At 42.2% G+C, this 19,738-nt stretch overlaps 1 protein-coding gene and 1 long non-coding RNA gene across 10 annotated transcripts in view; one reads left to right on the top strand and one right to left on the bottom strand.

Moving 5' to 3' along the window:
- The first annotated feature begins 559 nt into the window (after positions 1-559).
- LOC113839772 (uncharacterized) lies at positions 560-2,016 on the top strand. The gene is made up of 4 exons (XR_011804838.1): positions 560-661; positions 798-848; positions 1,153-1,314; positions 1,833-2,016. It is a non-coding gene; the product is annotated as an uncharacterized lncRNA (long non-coding RNA).
- A 1,303-nt stretch (positions 2,017-3,319) lies between these two features.
- The window catches only part of LOC101796704 (zinc finger MYM-type protein 4), a 45,013-nt gene continuing 28,594 nt past the window's right edge, over positions 3,320-19,738 (bottom strand). For 7 of the 9 annotated variants that reach the window (XM_072027306.1, XM_072027307.1, XM_072027305.1 and 4 more), the window contains 11 exons: positions 18,649-18,770; positions 18,133-18,304; positions 17,081-17,134; positions 16,785-16,964; positions 16,169-16,263; positions 15,437-15,608; positions 13,587-13,738; positions 12,158-12,269; positions 10,521-10,769; positions 9,622-9,751; positions 3,320-8,491 (listed from right to left, as the gene is read on the bottom strand). In XM_072027306.1, the coding sequence (XP_071883407.1) occupies positions 8,284-8,491; positions 9,622-9,751; positions 10,521-10,769; positions 12,158-12,269; positions 13,587-13,738; positions 15,437-15,608; positions 16,169-16,263; positions 16,785-16,964; positions 17,081-17,134; positions 18,133-18,304; positions 18,649-18,770 (1,646 nt within the window). In that variant the 3' untranslated portion in view covers positions 3,320-8,283. Of the gene's footprint in view, positions 8,492-9,621; positions 9,752-10,520; positions 10,770-12,157; positions 12,270-13,586; positions 13,739-14,088; positions 14,185-15,436; positions 15,609-16,168; positions 16,264-16,784; positions 16,965-17,080; positions 17,135-18,132; positions 18,305-18,648; positions 18,771-19,738 lie in introns of those variants that run through there. The other 2 variants (XM_072027309.1, XM_072027308.1) reach the window with 2 other exon arrangements.

Below are 19,738 nucleotides of genomic sequence, written 5' to 3'. Positions count from 1 at the left end.
ATCAATGTTTTTGGTTTTGTTTTTTTTTCTTTTCTTAAATCTGCTCTCACAGAGGTGCAAGCAACACCACTTCTTGGCCCAGCTCTGGCCAGGGAGGGCACATGGACGGTCTGGGCTGGGGCTGACTTCTCCTCTTCCTCAGGGGGATCAGGAACCCCCACGGCTCTGAGGGTTGTGTGTCAGCTGCTGGGGCTGTCATCGGGTCCCTGCTGTGACCCAGTGGATCCCCACCAGGAACCCGCTGATGCCTGCGTCCACTGCCCTGGATCCCCCCACAGGCCCCTGGGTCTCTCCTGTGACCCCCCTGTATCTGAGCCTCCGGATAAAGGCATTGGATCCTGGTGTGGTTTAACCTGAGCCCCGCACAGCCGCTTGCTGACTGCCCTCGGGGGGTGAGGCCGAGAATCAGGAAGGTTCATGCATCGCCCATGTGTTTCTTCCTACACAAACCCAAACCATGGGAGTTCCAGTGGACATTAACCGAGAGGAAAACAAACTGGCCTCCTCCTCCTGGGCTGAGATTTGACGAGTATGGGGCGGCCCCGGGGCGGTGCTGGGTGAGATGGGGCGCTCCCTGCTCCATCTTTTATCCGTGTTATCGGCGTGCAGAGGGCAGACGGGCACTGCCAGCACAGCAGCAGTCCTGCAAGCACAGCAGCAGGTACAGTAGGTCCTAGGGGTGGAGGGAAGCCTGCAGGAGATGGTGGAACGGGGCAGCCATTGGTCCTGCAGCATCTTCTCTGCCTGGGGGTGAGCTCTGCCCTCGCTGAGTGATTTTTTCTCAACTTTCTTCCTAGCGATGAAAATTAAAATCAGAAATATGATTTTTTTGGGCACCGCTGGAGTAGGTAAGTTTCTGGTCCTTGGCTTGGCCGCGGTGCACCCGTGTCATGGGGTGGGTGATCAGAGCTCATGGGCAAGGGCTGCCCCGTGCCTGGGCTGGGCACCCAGCGAGGCTTCAGCCGGGCTCTGGTGTGCTGGGGAACCCGTCACCAGCCACTGCTGAAGCCCTGCACGCCTTTCCCCTTCTCCCTGGGGATGGTGCGTCCCTGACCCTGTGCCCCACAGTCCCCACTCTTTGCTCTGACACCCCGTCCCCTTGGGATGGGACCTGGCATGCGGGTAGCAGATGTGTCGGTGTCCCTGCTGCAGGACTGGCGCTCCTTGGTGCCCCGGCAATCGTCTCTGCATTGGGGTTTAAGGCGGGCGGCGTCACTGCGGGGTCCGCGGCTGCCAAGATGATGTCGGCGGCTGCCATAGCCACCAGCGGAGGAGTGGCTGCCGGCAGCATCGTGGCCGTGCTGCCGTGGCTCGGTGAGTAGTGGGGTGCTGAGCTGCACTGGGACTGTGGCCGGAGGGTTGCACATGCAGGAGCAACAGGGTTGTGAGCTCAGCTTGCTGCAGAGCCTGTGCCCTTCAGTGCATCCTTGGCTTTATGCACCCAAATCCACGGGGAGGGGATAAATCCTTGGTGTGCTAGGAAGAGTCAGGGCTTGCTGGGATATGGGACCCCATGCCCAAGACCTGTGGGCCTGTGCAGACATTTGTTTGCTCTTCTGCCAGGAGCGCTTTTGCCCGTTGGCCGATCTGGTCATTACCAGAAGGGAGAGCTGGAAGGGCTCGGCCGTGCTGAGGGAGCAGAGCCCCTGCATGGTGGTGAACTGGCATGGCTCAGGAGAAGTCCTCGGTTCTCTCTGTCCCGTGCTCTGTCCCTCAGCAGTGAGCAGCCATGGGCCCAGGCATCATGCCTCTTTCTGTCCTTGTAGGAGCTGCAGGACTCCCTGTTGTTGCCCAAATGGGGCTGACATCAATCCTGACGTTGCTCGGTGCAGCAGTTGGTGCCTGTTTATAGTGGAGCACAGCTCCAGGTGGCAAACCCAAGGAATGCCAGGAGGCAGCGGACGGTGCAAGGAAGAGCCCCGCCAGCCCAGCTGCTCCTCTGCAGCCGCGCAGGGAGCTGCCAACGTACTTGAGCATTGAGCACATGGAAAATAATAAAAATGGCTTTGCAGGTGATGTGTCGTGGTGGCTCGTGTGTGTCTGTGTCAGGGGATGTGGTGGTTTTTCTTAAATCTGCTCTCACAGAGGTGCACACAACATCACTTATTGGCCCAGCTCCAGCCAGCGGCGGGGCCTTTATCCACCATTTGGCAGCTTCTGGATTCTTCTCACAGAAGCCACCCCTCTGCCCCTCACCCCAAAAACCTTGCCAAATAAACCTTCTACGGGGTGGGAGAGGGGCTCCCATGCAGTGGCGCCTCAGCTGCCTTGGACCTTCACGTTTCTTCCTTCATGCTCAGCTGGTGGTGACCGCAATAACGCAGGGATGAGCGGTGCGTGGATCCTGCCCCACCCAGCACAAGGCATGGCCGCAGGTTCACGAGGTTGTGCAGGAGGAGGTTGGGGTTTGGGGCTTCCAACTCGTGAATTCCAAAGAGCTGTAAAATGCCATTGCTGTGCTGACACACCAGGGAGAATTTCAGTTTCCCCGTGCCTGAATCAGAGGGTTGTGTGACTGACCTGCTGTGCCCAGGGGGGCTCTGCTTGTCTGACCTGGGAACAGTGGCAAGAACCCCACTATTTAAGGAGCACGGCACAGCCCAGGCAGAGCCTCAGAGCACGGTGAGGGACCGCATTCAGAAATCCAGCAATTCTGGATCCAGCATTTCTGGATTTTCTCTCGCTGCCCTTGCTGGAAGCCACATCGAGCTCTGTTCAAGGAGGTTTTCCAGCTTGCTGTTTCCCTGTTAATGTGTGCTCTTGGGCCAGTTCTGGGATTTTAGGACAGCCGAGAAGATGGGATACCCAGTGCCGAGGAGTCCTCCTGCCCGCGGATGCGCTGGGCAGCACCAGCCCTGCCCAGCTCCCTGCCGGCACGTCCTGGCACTTGGTTTCCTTGCTGGGCAGGAGCAGGTGGCTGCTTTATTTCTCTCTCTGCTTGTATAAAAATGCATTGATAAAGAAAAGATACGTTGCAGAAGAATAAGCAATAGCATGGAAATCGTCTGAAAAGCAGGGAAAGCTTGACATTTGAGCGGCGAGCGGTTGCAAAGTTGGAGGACACGCCACCACTGCCCCTCCTTTTGGTTTCGGGGAAGGGGTGCGTGTGACAAATGGGGTGGTTGATCTAATTACAGCCAATCCCAAAGGCTTCAAAAAGGAGCAAAACTCAGTGTGAGCTGCTGTGCAGCCATGCGGGAAAGACCAAGCCTTGCTGTGAAGATATTAAGCTGCTATTTCAATGCTGGCTTAGAAACAACTAAACCCTCCCCCCTTAAAACATGCAAGATTCTGCTTTTAAACTTAGATTCCAACATAATACAGGAAACGAGGATGTACTCTTTTATTAAGGTTAAAGGTTTTTAATCACTTTTGCAGAATACAGATACGATTCAAACAAAAACTATTTTTGGGGTCTCAGTAATTCACTTATTAATACCATACATTGAACTCTATAAATTCTCATATAAGAAAAAAGTCTTTTTAATATAGGTTATGATGCACTGGTGACCTATTTAAATCTTTTGAAGTAACACTTTGCAGCTATATAGCACCTTTCATCACGGGGCTGCAAAGCATCCTACAGAATTTAGCCTCATAATGCCCAAACGAGGTAGGAAAGTCTGGCCAATTTACAGATGGGTACAACCGAGGTACGGATTGGCAAGGGACCAAACATGAGGCTTCAGCTATACAACAGTAGTTACACCTACACCAGGTCCTGGGCTATAGGACGAGTCCGTGGCTCACCTGGGGATCAAGTCAAGACCCTTTTCCTAGACGGAGAATCCTGGCTCCAGCCCTAAAAGACCTTTTCCAAGCATTCGTTTTGTGTTACAAACGTAGAGAGAGTAAAAAGGTCAAAGAGTTGTAGACCGAAGGCCCTAGGGATGCTGCTCATCGGTGTATCCAAGCATCGAATATAAGCCACAAAGTTTACCAAGCTGTACTTACTGTGGGCATCGCAGCCTGCATCAATTAAGGCTGAACACGAGGAAGCGGGACTGGAATTTTGTTAATTAAAATCGTGCACTTGGGAGGCATTTTGAGATTTGGTGTTTGATGCTTTGTTTGTCTTGACAGTTTCTTGTAATAAATTCCATTTTTCCCTCCAAGCAAGTGATAATCTAAGATACTCCAGTTTTTGTGTCTTTATTAAAGAACAAATCTTTGCTGAAAAACCATTAGCTTAGTGACTGTTATTGTCCAAAGGAAATTTAAGTACTGGGACTAGAAGAATCCAAGATGTCTGGGTTCCTTAAAGCCTTTACAACTTATGCAAAAGAAAGGGGAAAAAAAAAAAAAAGAAAAAAGAAAAACAGAGAAATATTCAATAGATTTCAGTCATTGTAATTGTGCATTACAGTTCACTGCCCTACAAAACACTGCAGCCTCTGCAGCGACTGGTGGTAAACATCCTTGCAGAAACAGGAAATCTAAGTTGATTGCAAAAACTTGTTATTTCTTCAAATCTTGTAAGGCAAATCTTGCAAATCTTGTCCCTTCTACTTGGGAGATAGTGTAGGTTAGCAGCAACTTAATACCAGAGAGCAAATCTTTTGCCTCTGCTCTGTCTGTTAGGACTGTTTCAAATGGATGGCTGCTGAAAGACAAAGAAAAGCAGGGGGAACACCTGTTTGCTGATATTAGCAAAACTCGAAATTCCAATTCGCACAGAGAGCGTGGTGACTGGGGGTTGAAAAGAGCACGGCAAAGACTTTATCCGATAGCATTTGTTGTTTTCTTTTCGAAGGCAGCAGCAAAACTAGTGCTCGAGGGACTGAAAGGAGTTATTGAGATTGTTACCAAAACCCGAATACTTTACTGCACATTCAGCAGAACATCTGTAACCCCAGCACTAAAACTTCGTCAGTGGTGCCGCGCCGTTGTGTGAGCGTACCCTTAGGAAGCATGAAACAAATGACTTTGCTGCCCTTTCATTTCAAGTCTCGGAGGGGATAGCACTTGGCTGGAGACTACCGCCAGAGAAGTCCAGGGTTTTCTTTCAGATCAGTCATTAATCAGGTTGACAGAATAATTCCTATGATAATTTAGCTTCTTTTTGCACCTAACTGTGACATTCAAAGTGCCTCCAGGTTCCTCCTGTAGTCAGCTGAAGCCAGGAAGGTGCGCACTGCACCTCGCACCTTGCAGGATGAAAGCGGCCAGGAAAATGCCAGCGCTGCATAGGCAGCAGCTGCACTCCAGGAAGCATTTTAAATAAAAATCTCTGCAAAACCCCAAGACTTGCATTACTGGCCAGAACTGGCAATTCTCTACAGGAGTATCCTCGGTAACGAGGACACGCTCACTTCCAAACTCTCCAGCCAGACAGCCTGTACAGCTGTGCTGTCATCTCTGCACACTGAGAATTAGAGAGGGCTAAACAACGTGTTTCTAGCAGTGGAAAGGCACACAGATAGGTAAGAAACCCTGTCAGCAGGAAGCATTACCTTCTACTTGTCTGTCTCGCTCTCATCTTTGTCGTTTCTCTGTCCACACTGAGACTAACGCAAGATTTTTCTCCTTAAAAGAATGTTTCAAGTAACAAACAGCGTTGCGTGGCTAGCGAGTGATTCAGCTACTTTTTATTATAAACAACTTTGTCAGAACTTCAATACTGTGTATATAACCCACAAATATACTTCAATCCTTGGAGATAATGAGTTGACCTTGCAAGTCAGCATGAACTCTAGCCAGACTGACTAGGAATGGCTCAGGAGGTGTCTCGCTCCAGAAATGGAAACTGAAACTATTTGTTCTGTTAAATTACATCACCAAAAGATGCTGCATTGAACCCCTTCTCATCTCAGAGCTATGAAATAAAAGGAGTTAGTACCATGTTTAACAGCGTTGCTTACAGCCAGTCAAGCTTAAAGGGATTTAACTCTCCTTGCTGAGAGAACGCGAGGGGCGAAAATCTTTCATTCCATGTACCTGGAAAAAAATCAACGTATGTGAAAGTGTTCACAAACAACAGAAAGTGAGGGTCTTCAGAGAAGCAAAATGAACACATTACTCGTAATATACAAATACACTACTTTATTCTATGGGAACACTTCCTGTCTGTTAAGGGGAAACTCAGCTGTGATATCACTCTGCTGACAGCCTCTGCTCCACCCCACTGAAAGCTGCCCTCCCCGTGCCTGTCCTGCCTGCTGCCCTTGCTCATTTCCCAGGTAGAGATGTCAGGGGAAGGAAAGGAAAGGGCAAAGGTAACCTGATAAGGACATAAACTGCTGCACTCGTACGTGGGATGCCCAGAAAATACAGTAATTCCTGGATCCTTCCTGTGTCCTACTAACAGTGAGGTTCTGGGCACACCTGTGTGCAACTAACACCGCTCAGGCTTTTTGTTGTTTTTTTTTAACCCCTATACACCATCCTCTCCAGAATGATTTTTTTTTCTCTGAAACATTCTCTGAACCATTCCAATACAAAATACTGTGCCTGCTATCCAACTATTTTAATGTAGCTATGGGAAGGGGCAGGTTAGTGTTCACAGAACATGAAATTAACCTACAGGATCACCACTGAGCCTCCCAGTGCTGCCACGGTAGGTTACTGAAGGGTACATATTACAGCCAAAATATCTTCCCCCCGGGAGTGCCAAGCCAGGACATGGAGAAAGCAGCATCTTTGATCAGAAAAGACAGACACAGATGGGCTTTGATCAGACAGAATCAGGGGCAGGTTTACTTTTCACATAGTTTTCTGTATTAAAAAATACATCAGTGAAATCTGTTACAGGCAGGGACAGGACTACCGAGTACACAACGTCAATAGACTACTTTCTGATTTTATTTTTGTTAAATTACTTTTGTTACTGCTAAAAAAATAATTAAAAAAAAAAAAAAAAAGGAAATATAATTCAAGGCTGCTGATTTTCATCTCTTGAAATTTTAGTGACAAGATCAAATATCAGACCCCTGTTACAGAAGATGGATAACTGACCAGAGCTAGGTAAAACCCATACAATTCTCTTCTTTAAAAATAGTTTGGGTTTCCAACAAATTTGTGGTAACTCGTCATCAGAAACACACATCTATAGCTTGAGAAAATGGAGGTACAGACAGTATCTGATAATGTCCTGTCCTCTAAACACAACGTGGGAGCTTTTCTCTTCAGAAAGATGCAGTAACAGCCGAGCCTCAAAAAAGTCTCTTTTGCTTTCCAACACTATGACTAAATCTCTTTGGGTGGGGTGGGAAAAAAGACACACATGGTAATTTTCTACCACAGTTCTGTTGTCAGAAGTAATACTGCATCCTTTGGACAACACGGCGCGTGTCGCAAAGGTGGAAAGAGAAAGAGTGCGTGTAACTTTCGTTTGAAATGACAAGGCCCTCCAGATTTGCCTTACAAAATAACCAAAAACATAGGAGTAGGGGAAAGAGGAGAAAGGAAAGCTGCCTTAAGGGAAAAAAAAATTTCCGCGCACCACAGTATTTGCTAGATTATAATCAACAGACTGCAGAGCTACTGGGCTAGTAAAGGGATTTTCTGCACATACCCCAGGACAGTCACTCTCCTGTACATAACCCAAAAATGTTCGTCCCGTAACATGATCACTCTGAAGTTTGACCTACAGCACCTCTTCCACATCGAAGACCAAACAGGTAGAGTTAGCTATTAGCCTGGACCGAGAGCTAGACTCTGGCATCGTGTGACCATTGAACAGCAGCCAGACAGTTGTCCGTTTAGACAGCTTCCCCGGCAGATACGCCAGCGGCTTCTGCCTCGCTAACGTTTGATCCCAGTTTTAAAAAATATTATAAAAGCGTATGTGTACGTGTATTTATAACGGAAGGTGTCTGCCTGTCTAAATACCACCGCTTTCCTGTCCTCGTGAAGAGCTCCCAGATCTCCACGTGTTCTTTGGCAGCGAGGACTGCCAGCCAGCAGGCTGCGAGGTCACGAGAGCCACGGTCTAGCTCTCCATGCCCGATATCGTCATGGTAGATTTTACACAACCATTTTCCTTAAAAATATCTCACAATTTTTTTAAAACCCTAAACAGATGAAGGATTTATGCACCACTCAAATAGGTTAGTTCATCTTGAATTTGTTCAGAGGATTTATCGCTGCCTGCCACAGGACGTTGTTTCTTGCAGCCTACATAGCTTGCCTCCTTCCAGTTCCAGTTTGTACATCCGCTGTGGTTCAAAATATGCCTGTAGGTGACATTATCTTGGCTTATTTAATACACATTTTTCCAAAGGCTGGACGTATTCACAGTTTGGTGCTTCTGATGTGTATTCAAAGGAAAATACCCCGCTTCAGTTAGTCTGATAACTCAATATCAGAGTCCTCTGATTTGACTTTGGCAAGTTCTTCGTGTACCTCCCTCACCATAAGAATACGTGTTAACATGATGTCCAAAGTTCCTGGGTCTATTGGCAATGTGGAATACCACATGGGGCTATTGGGTACACAGGAGCGCTCAGGTTGAAGGTAAAATACATCACTTCTCTGCTTCACACTTTCAGAACTGTCAACGCAAAGAAAGGAAGAAAACATTACAGAAGGCGGCTTTAAAAGTCCTAGTCACAAAAACTGTGATGGAGAAACAGCAAAGAAAATGAAAGTTACATTGAGACTACAACACCATAGTTGAAGCAGTATAATTTAAATCTTTTTCTTTGTGATTTGGTTTCCCCCCTTCATCTTAGTGAGCATTTAAGTTGTTTCCAGGTTCTCTAAGTTGTTTACAAAGAAACAAAGAAAATCTGCGTGACTTCTTTATAGACATGGTTCTTCCATCACACTATCATCCAATTAACAACACTAGAGTCCTGGTATGATTGGCAGATGCATCTAACATTTAATCTCTGAATAAAACAGGTTCTAATATTCCAGAATTGCCGTGTACTTTGGGGCAATGAATATTCAAGTACTAGCAAAACTAAATCCTAGCTTGCCTGCTCATGCTGCAGAATTGTGAGCCCATCTGCTTCCAAGACCAACCATCAGACTCTGAGGCAGCTTTCAGGTGCTGGTAGGAAGAGACCAAGTCCTCCAGAGCAGGAATTCCTCCTGCTTGGCTTTGGAGTATTCACATTAAAACAGCACAGTGAATTTTTACTGCTGCTTGCACCACTGCAGGGGCTCTGCAGGAGCTATGATATATGATGAGGAGCATGGAAATGTTTTCACAGCCCAAGGACAACTACCAGCTTCTAATGATATGCAAGTGAGTACAATAAAGATAAGAAGAGGGAGACAAAGTGTCAGGACAGCTGCTGGGCATGCCTTTGCCTAAGTAATGGGACTATTTGTAGTATGCTCAGTAGGTGCATTTTTGAGGGTGATTTATTTGAGTTGCAGCTGACACTAATGAGATCCTGTTTACTTTTTTTGGGTGTGTTTTCTTTGAAAAGAGAACACCGTACTTGCTCAGTGATCTACCTAAAATTTATACAAAATGGGAAAGACAAAATGATTTATATCTATGTCCTTGCTATATAGCCTCATTTCTAACTCCTAAATAAAGTAAATCTCCCATTTCAGCAGGCAAAAGCCATCAGCTTTCACAAGGAACATGATGTCTGAGGGGGGATACTTGCCCAAAATACCTGTTCTAGTCTACATACAGATCAAAAATCAAGTTCCATCACTTACCATTTTGACAAGTAAAATTCATAGAGTCGGACCGGACACCGCAGGGGATTATCTGTATTTTCAGCCATTTCCACTGCTGTTGAAACCTCCTCATCTTCATTGCGTTTCCTTTTGCCTACAGATAATTTATCTGGACACACAAAAATGGCATCAGTGAAGTTCAGTGAAGAACAGCACGTTAAGAATAAGATCTAGTCCCTTAGCCTAGCACCAGCCTGATGCAACTGTGCAACACACAGATGAATGCTACTTGTAGGGATTATCTGTCGTTCAAAACCACATACAAGTCAACTGCTTTGATCTGCTGGATGGGTAAAAGATCACAAGCTATAGTGTGTCTGTAGCCTATTCCTCTTCTAGAACTAGGATCTAGCAGAACAATATGGGGAACATATTTTTTTTCTTAATAAAGGACAAGTAATGTAACATATTGGAACGATTAACTGAAGAAGCTAATAGTTTTGTGATCCCACCTGATACCCTTACAAAGTCATTTCACAGTGTCAGACAGCCTAACTTACAGGTTTTCGGTTAGAAGTTAAACACAACCAACTTTCTAATAGATCCTACCAAAATACTCTCTGCTACCCCTCTCAGGATCGAACACTTCCCTTTTAAAAACAGCAAAAAATAACTGCAAATGAAATACAGTATTTCTTTGCAAACATTGGCAATTATTTTATAAGTTTTTACTGGATGCCTTTGGTCCATCAGAATTTACCCTTAAACCATCCTAGAGTGAAAAAATTTAAAAATGTGCAGGGTGATAGCAGTAATCAAACTACCCATAGCTCTGCCTACTCCATAACATGTTTTTCTCCCCAGCCCTTTTTAAAGTAAGGAGTAGACAACACAAATATAATTGCAGAAATTCAAATGATCAGAAAGCATTCATTTACCTGATTCTACCTCTTGTTTTTGAAAGGGTGGGAAAAAACGTAAATATGTCATCTTAGTATTATACTTCAGAGTCCGGGTGCGTCTCATAACATGGGCAAAGGATAGTTTCAGGTGCTCACTGACATTCTTTAGTTGGAAGTATTTGGTGTTGAAGAATAGAAGTGTGTTCAGTAAAACTATAGGGGAATATGCACCCAGCTGTTTACATTCCCATAGGTGTTCCTCTTCAATTCGCGAGAACATATAACCTAGAGACAATGGGCAAAAAAAAAAGGAGGGATATTTATGCAAGTTTAGGGCAATTCCTCATATTCAGTTACAAATAAACAGTTTTTAAGGACCACTGGCAATCTAGCAGATTTTCAGAATCTTCCCAAAGGAAGTGAAAGCATCATACATGAGCAGGGTAGGAAGGCAGAAATGAGGTAAATTATATAGGCAGATTCTGTCAAAGATGCATATAAGTCCTCTTTCAGCTCACCTTGTATGTGAACGACCTGCATATCAGATCAAATTCAGACCTATCATAAGCAATTGTAACATAAAATCAAGAGCACTGCATGCATGAACCTAAGAGGGAGCGTGGAGAACCAAGCTGTGGAACAGCATGATCTTCCAATACCTGAAGAATGGAGAGAAGGATATAAAGGAAGATTGCACACATCAACAGAATCTCACTAAGTTTTAATTTCACTGTATTAAACCAGTCAGCCAACTGCAAAAATGTCTAATTCCTAAGGCATGGAGCACGAGTTTAAAATGTACCATCCATATACAAATAGACCATTCTGATTGTTGTAAGTTAGTTAGGAAAGGAGAAATGGAGCCTTACGAGAGATTTATTGTGAAAGAAAACTCCACTATATATCATATTACATTGTCTATATTACACTATATATTATATACTGTCTAATATTATACTATATATTATACTATCTAAAAGTAACTGGGTTATTTCTGTACTGATAGAAAGTTCAATTTCTCAACGAAAAGAGAGCTGTTTGGAGTTGCCAACATCACTTAAGTTTTGGTGGTACTCTGAAAAAGATCTTGCATACTTATATTACCAGTGTCCGGCTTTATAAACAGCATGATCATACTTGAAGACCGATTAAAAATACCTGCAGAATTTGGGAACTTTTACTGTGGAAGTGAGCAAGTTGAGAAGAACTTAGAATTGAGGAGTTTAGACAAGTCTCCAATGATTTTTTTAATGTGGTCCTCTGATTTATCAGAAGTTTTTCCTATACTGATATGGAACTACTAGTGCAACTCTACATGGAACTTGAGGTGAGTAACTCATCTCAAAAAGCACACACAGTTCTGGCTACCTCTATTCAAAAAGATTAACTAAAACTTGAGGGAAAATAACTTGTATTTTGACCACAGGAATAGGAAGCCTTTCTTTCAAAGGAGCTGAGAGACTGATCGGAGGCAAAGACATATTTAAGTGTAACCCATAACTGGAGACAGACACAAAAGCCATGATTCTAGTCTACTATAAACAACTGCATGGTGGAGAAAGAGGAGACTAATGTGAATGTCTCAGATCACATGCTTCTTCATGGCATTGAGAAATATTAATTTCAAATAAGGTTTTGTCATGCAGCTACACAAAATAAAATAATTGTCCTACCATTTGGAAGAATTGTAGGTTCCCAGATTTTCAAAAGTTTTGTAAGTTCAATCATAAACCTGGAATAGGGCTCGGTAAAAATGTTATCTATTCTACCATTCTCAAACAGGTACTACGAGAGAAAAAAAGGAAGACATAACAATTTATGATTACATAACATTGCAGAGAAGATACAGGACATCAGATTCTCTTCCTTTCTCATGTCCAAGTGTCTTATGGTCCAAAATGCTTTGTTGAAACCTTTATTAAGATATTAAATAAGATTTTCTACAGGGACTGGGACCTCCCTGGTACGAAACAAGAGGTCTAAGCAAAAATTGTTGCTACTATTTCAAGCTTTAGAGTTCTTTTCTGTAAAAAATCATCATCTAGGTATTAACTATTCTTGAAAAGTCTACATATACAGCAGAAGAGGTACTGAATACCCTTCTATTGAAAAGAACTTCACATGCTAATACTTTCTGACAATAGATATAGGCCCAGTGCTAGGCTGCTAAAACAGCTCAACTTACAGCATCAACATAAAAGTCCCTTAAACTTTTGTCAAGCAGCAAACAAACTAGAAAGTTTTCTAGAGACCACAAGTATGTATCAATAAATAAGTCAGAACTGGAACACAAAAATGCTGATAGACCTCATCAATGGTACTTTGAATTCTTACTCCTACGTTTTTTCATGTGTAGCCAGGAAACAAAAAAAAAGTAATTCCTTGCCTAATCAAGTGGTAGGTTTTACATTAGAAGTAGCATTTGATTCTTTATCTCCAAATGATTGTTTAAGGAAAGGAACAAACAGGCTATTCGAACAACAACAAAACGACCCTAACAGTAGTTTAATGAACTGGGAGTTTTCAAGAGAAGATAATATTATCCTGGATTTGTTCTGCAGCTGTTTCAAACTGACCTCTGCAGGCAGGTAGCAAGGACTCTTTACATTGCTCTCAGTATTCATTAAGTACAATGCTATTATTCCCACTGAAGGAGCCACTGAAAAAGCACAGCCTTTGCTGGGTATCTCTTCCAAGTAAACTTGTGTATTGGAAGAGCATTGTGCAGCTATTTTAGATCTAAACCGATTAATTACATAGCTAATTCTTCTGTGGAACCTCAGGTTTCTACAAATCTGTCCTATATATGAAAAGGATAAACAAGGTACCAAACCAAAAGATTTGTATCTAAATAGAAACACCTTGCCCTCCAAACCATATCCTCCCAAGTACACAAGAGGCCTATTTACTCTGATCAAAACAAGGTCCAGACTAATTAGCCAAATAAGAGATTCAGACAAACTAAGAATGAAGCACAAAACAGATACATATTTGCCTCTACAAAAAACAAGCAGCTACTTGGGATTGTGGATACAAAGCATAAAAAAAAAAAAACACCAAAAGTTTTGATGTTCTCAGCAATATCCCAGTTCTCTGAGTTACCTGCTGAATTCCAAGGCACAGGTATAAGATACTATCAGGATCATATTTTTCTCCATTTGGTCTCCGCACCTCTTGAATAAACTGGCACAAGCCAAAACTCAGTTCAGCAAAAGTGCATGAGAGAATGTCCTCCTTGACTTTCACAGGACGAACTGCGGTGAAGAAAATTATTACGAAAATTAACTTAATTCAACGGATTAAATCTTTACATAACCTATCTCAAACACAATGTTCCCTGTCTGACTAAACGTGTGAACTATTTCCTATCTGTTGGCTAACAACTGAATGTCTATTTGGCCAATAAAAAAAAAATCAGCAGTCTGTACAGCCAGTAACTGAGTAGTAAGTCTACTACAAAAGCCGTAACTGAGTAGTAAGACTGCAGGTATTTAAAGTTAAGACATTTAAATTTTCAGTTAAGTTCATTGAACCCAAAGATATGGCATGGCAATGGTAACATGTACTCAGGCTGGAGATGTGGGGTTGATAAACTCAGCATCACCTTTATAGCTGGACTCAGGGGAATCCTGAGTGAGAAAAAGATCTTGAGTATTTCCTAGTAGTTCTGGATATGAGTTGAGAGCCGCATACTCGACTCCTTAAAGGGAGAAGGAATGAAGAGTTTAAAGGGCCATGGGATTCAGAAAGGGAAGCAGAGCAAGCAGAGAATCGATCAAAGAATCCGCAGTGAAATTACTCAGCTTGGCTGCTCCACACCTCACACGAGTGACTGCTTGGGACTGAACAGGAAACCTCTCTGTGGGGGTTGACAGAGATTCCTGGAACTGTCTGTAATCTCTCTTTCCTTAGCCAGGAGAAAAAGATAGTAATTCATACGATTGCTCTTCTTCTGGGAAACAAAAACCAGCTGTTCTCATGTAATGACAACAAAAATTCCAAGTAAGAGAGGAAAATGCAGAGCTCGTTTCCCCTTTGGGATCTTTCTTATATAAGCTTTGCCACGCTTTGTTCTTTACATTGCAGGAGTATTGAATATTATTTGCTCTCTTCCAAACTGTCCCCAGAAAGCTCAGTTATAATCCTAACTCAAATTCTCTGCTGTACTCTGAAAACTTGCCCACAAACCTCTCAGTGCAAACATGCAAGACATCTGAGACCAGGGAAAAGGGGAGTTAGAAAATGCCAAACCCCAGGACTGCTGCACTTGTGTAAAAATAAATAAATAAATAAAAAATCCATAATTAGAAGAACAAACAAAAGTGACATCTATATTGTCGGTATTAGCTATAATCCCTTTGAGACACTAGAAACAATTAATCCCTTCTAAAGTTATTTGTAGGCAGCGTGCAAGAATGGGTACACCTCTGGAAGGTTTGTTTCCATCTGCAAACCTGGAAATAAAGTATTAGACTTTAAGCCTGGCATACGGTTTTTTAAAGCAAACAGTTACGCTGACAAATACTTAGTGAATGCGTTAGGTACAGATGAAAAAGATGGGGCCAGGTTAGTGTAGTCAGCTTAGAACTATGGCCTGGTAATAGATCAGTAAAGGCTTAGCAGCTGCATAAAACATCTGTTCTAGAAATGAAGAATATCTGCATGCAAATGAACAGAAAGGGCAGGTTGAAAGGCTAGCATTTATAATGTTGAAAAGAAATCTGATACTTTAAAGCCTTTTTTAAGTGGAAACAGAGCAATTTAGAATTTAATAGCTGAGATTTTTAAGCACGTGAAAAGGCAGACATAACATGATATGATGTAAAATCTTTTCTCCACTCATGGTCATTTTAAAACTCGCTAACTAATCCTAATTTTTTCTTGAGAAACATGTGATACCAGGAGCTGTTCAACTAATTATTGCTGTTTCCACAGATGGAGAAGAAGTTTACCTGAAAACTTCAGGTCCCCTTGTTCCTCCTGTGCATTTTTCCATTGGACCCAGTTCTTCCAGGCATTTACCCCATACATGTACTTTAGGGTCATCCCAGAAACAGAGCAACCTGGGTAGGAGCCCTGCATCAGATTGCGGGGCTCTACAGAAACTACAGACTTCTTCCGTCCCTACGGAAAAACAAACAAAGCAAAGCAAATAAAAGCTCATTAAGTATTTCATCTACGGACGCTTAATTTGGTATCACATAAAAAAAAGCAGTGCACTGACATAACAAAATCCTGCTGACAGAAGCAGAAGGTATATATATGTATTTTTTAATATCTGGACAAGCATTAGCAACACTGTACAGAAAAGGTGCAACAAATTATAGTAATTCTCACTGTGATAAATATGCACAGAAATACATTCCGCTACACAAGAAAAATTACTTCTTTGCTGTAGATTATTACACTCCTTAAAAACAAGTATTTTGCAGTTGCTGAAACGATAAACATTCTTTAAATGTTCTGCACCAAAAAGAAAAACAAAAAAACATTTATTCTACCTAATTGTAGAGAAGAAAAGAAAACATTGTATAATGTAGCAAAACAGGACAAAAAAATATACAGCAGTTAAACTGAATTCTCATTTTCACCCTAGAGCATATTTTTTACTCCTGAGAATAAGCATGCACATAATGTTATTACTTTAAATGCAAGGAACTAATGTTCCACAAGTACTTTCTTACCCGTCTTTTTGGCTGTGGGAAGCCATCTCTGTGTCTCCGTCTTGCTCGTGAACGTGACTGCAAACCCAGTCCTTTACTGAGAGGGTCAAATGAGTCTGAAGTCAAATCAACACCATTAAGAATTTAATTGTATGATTTAACATGCCCAAGTAGAAGTGTCACTTAAATACTACTGAATATCCTAAAGATGCCAATTACATATTCAAAATAATGCTTTTTTTAGGCAACAAACCTACTTTCTGTATAAAGAAATTTTCAGAAGAGGAAAGAAGTCCTCCCCCAAGTAGTGGATGTACTTATTCAGGCAAACTTATATTCTTCTGCACCACTAATATGGATTATACCCAGGGACACAGAAGTGATAATTCAAAGAAGTCAAGCAAGACTACCTGCTAATCCTGTCAGTGGTTCTGTAGAATGCTGTCTTTAAAAATACCAGCAATATTTAAAAATCACAGTAACTTTTAGGAGAGCTGATATATTACTGCTGCTTCAAATACCCAGTTTTACTAAATGAAAAATACACCCTTCAGAAACAGACCACTGCCACAATGCTTACTCAGAAAGTTGTGTGTACTTTTATACACTGATGCATTTTTCTTTATATTATACAGACCTGATGGAAAATCTGCCTCCAGGTCCTGTTCCACATCACCTTTGGAGAACTGCTTCACTTCTGGATCTGGTTCCGGGAGGGCATTTGATCGTAAGGCATAGTGATTTAACTCATCCTCCCAGCTGTGTGGAGTGGACACTGCTTCTGATTCTAGATCTCCACTGTAAGTGCTACCTTGGTCTGTAAATGAGAGTGATCAGATAAACCACATGCTGTAAGAAAGGACAGGCAAAAAGAAGAGTTTGAAGAGAAGCTACAGCAGGATCAAAGTCCTTTTACAAAAAAATCCAACTGACCTTTCTCAAATATCTTGGGGTCCAAGAAGAGCTCATGCTCAGACGTTTGAGATCCTTTAGAAAAAGAAGGAAATATGTATCTACAAATGATTGACAGCTTACATAACTAATACAAAATTTTGAATGCCAAAAAATAACATATTAAGTCATAGTACTCCCAAAAATGGTACAACTTCTCCTTCAATACAGTTCTTCTACTAGCTCCCTACCTAGGTCATGCTGTTCTAGAAAAATAGAAATACAGAATTAACCCATATTTGCTTTTCTAAATGCTTCCATCCCTTCACATTTGTTATTGGAGTCATCTGTAGGCAAACAGGGTATTTTGTTCATTTCTTTTTTATCTTGCTCCACTTTTATTACACGGGATGATCACTATCCAATACATTCTAACCTGCATCACCCTCCAAGAATCCACTATAAAAAGCTTGATAGGAAAACACTCTTGTAAAGCAGCTGCTCTGCCTTCTTGGTTTTGACTCCTTCTTCTGCATGATGTACTTTTCTGGAGATTACTACTGCTAGCAACCTGCTACTGTCAACGTAAGTCAAATCAGCACCTAGGATCAGGGAAAGGGAATGCAAAGACATTTAAAGTACTGCTCAGTATCTGATTTGGGTTCTATGCTAAGCATAGCTCTATCGAAAATTGAATGAGAAACCTCTGTGGAATTACAAAAGCTTCAGAAATGTGCAAGCATAACCAGAACTTGTGGTGAAACTACCAAAGAAGAGTAAATTATTCTTAAAAGAAAAAAGTAATAGAATATTTATATAGATTATCTCCAAACTATCTCCAAATAGGCAGTTTAGCTTTTAAAATAATAAATAATAAAAATCACCAAATCATGGCATAAGAATTGCAGCCTTCTCTAGCTTGGAACTTTACCTGCATGAAACAGTCATTGTGAAAATAAATGTTGGTAGGACAACAGGACCATGCAACATGGCATGAACACTTGGGAAGCAGCCAGTCTCTACATCTATTTCTCTGTTTTTCGTGATGAGAGGACATCCATCACATTTAGTTTCCTTTTAAAAACACCACATACCACCATGAGAGTGTGTTTTTTCTTTCTCCTCATCTTCTGCAATCATTTCTGCCATCTGAAGGAGATCAGCTTCAAATGGATTTGTGGGAATCTTATCCTTGATATCTTGAATAGTTTCAATGATCTTATCAGCATTATCCAGGGTAGTTGGGAAAAGCATTGGAACTGGTACCTACACAGACATGCAGAAATTATTAGACCTTGTTTGGGGATGAAGGGAAACAACAAACACCAAGGGAAGTTCTTCTCATTTAATCTTACTTATATTTTAGGACTATATATAATTTTAAATAAATCCAAACTGGACGACCTTTTTCCTTTCTGCAATAATCCTACAAATTGGTGGTTTTGTTTGATAATGCTTAATTAAGCATGATGTGATAAAGAAAGAAATGGCTTCAAGGACTCCAAATACCACTTCAATGACTAATCACAAAATTCAACGGCACTGCTCTATGCCCTGTTCAGAACCAAGACTGTAAAACCAGTTCTCCAGTGAACGTGAGTGTAACTTACAGGTACTGGCATCCCAAGCGGAACTGGTGTGTACTGAGTGTAGAGGTGAAGGGGTACTGGCACAAACACTGGTACAGGAACAGGTACCACAATGATTTGGGGTTGAACTTCTTCTTCTTCTTCTGTTATGTTAAAAACAAAACAAAAATGGTTTGACCATATGACCATCCCGTACACTTCAGAGTGTCCATTTTAATTGTTTGGAGTTTCACTACAGGTGACTTCTGCTCGTAACTCAGTGGGCACAGTACCACATCTCTGTTCAGTCATCTTTCACTTTAGCACTGTTGTAACAAGTATTAATACTAGAGTTTGGAAATAAACAGCACTCTGACCATATACATGAATGCTGGAAGGGAAGAGAGAGGAAATAAATACTAAGGTCTGCATCCAAGTAAATGGTGTGCTATTGCAATTATCTCGCAACTAACTAGAAGACCACACAAAGGTACCATTAAAAAACAACAACAATCTTCCCACTTAGCTTCATCTCTCCCACTGAGATGTTTACATCAAGACTCGACACTCCGAGCTCCTTCTACATTGGCAATGATGACAAAAGCACTCCTCAATTGCAGTCTTGACTACATAATAGCCTTTGAAAGTGCTTCAGTTTTCTCCTGGCCACAGAGAGATCTTAGGGTAAATATAAATCTAATCAAATGCTCTTAGAACTAGTGAATTAATTTCAGAAGTTCTTATTATCTGTATCTAATAATTAAAACAAAGTGAGAATTGCAACAATCTTTGAGACATCACACGATTTGTGATAATGAGTCTGCTCTTGTGGCTTGAGCTGGAGGAGCTAAGATCTCACAAATTCTGTCCTGAGAAAAACAAATTCCCTCCATAGCCTTTTGCACATCACTTAACCATCACCCTTCATTCTCCACAGTTAAGATGACTGCAGAATACTAAAGATGAGTTAAAGCCAATCTCAAGATTCATCACTAGAGCAAGTCCAGAGGAGGGCTACAAAGATGACCAAGGGGCTGGAGCACCTCTCCTGTGAAGAGAGGCTGAGGGGTTGGGGTTGTTCAGCCTGGAGAAGAGAAGGCTCCGGGGAGACCTTACAGTGGCTTTCCTGTAC

The sequence above is a fragment of the Anas platyrhynchos genome, chromosome 24 (assembly GCF_047663525.1).
Source record: "Anas platyrhynchos isolate ZD024472 breed Pekin duck chromosome 24, IASCAAS_PekinDuck_T2T, whole genome shotgun sequence".
Classification (NCBI taxonomy): domain Eukaryota; kingdom Metazoa; phylum Chordata; class Aves; order Anseriformes; family Anatidae; genus Anas; species Anas platyrhynchos.
Note: the sequence above shows the minus strand (reverse complement) of the source record. Positions and strands in the feature narration are given on the sequence as shown.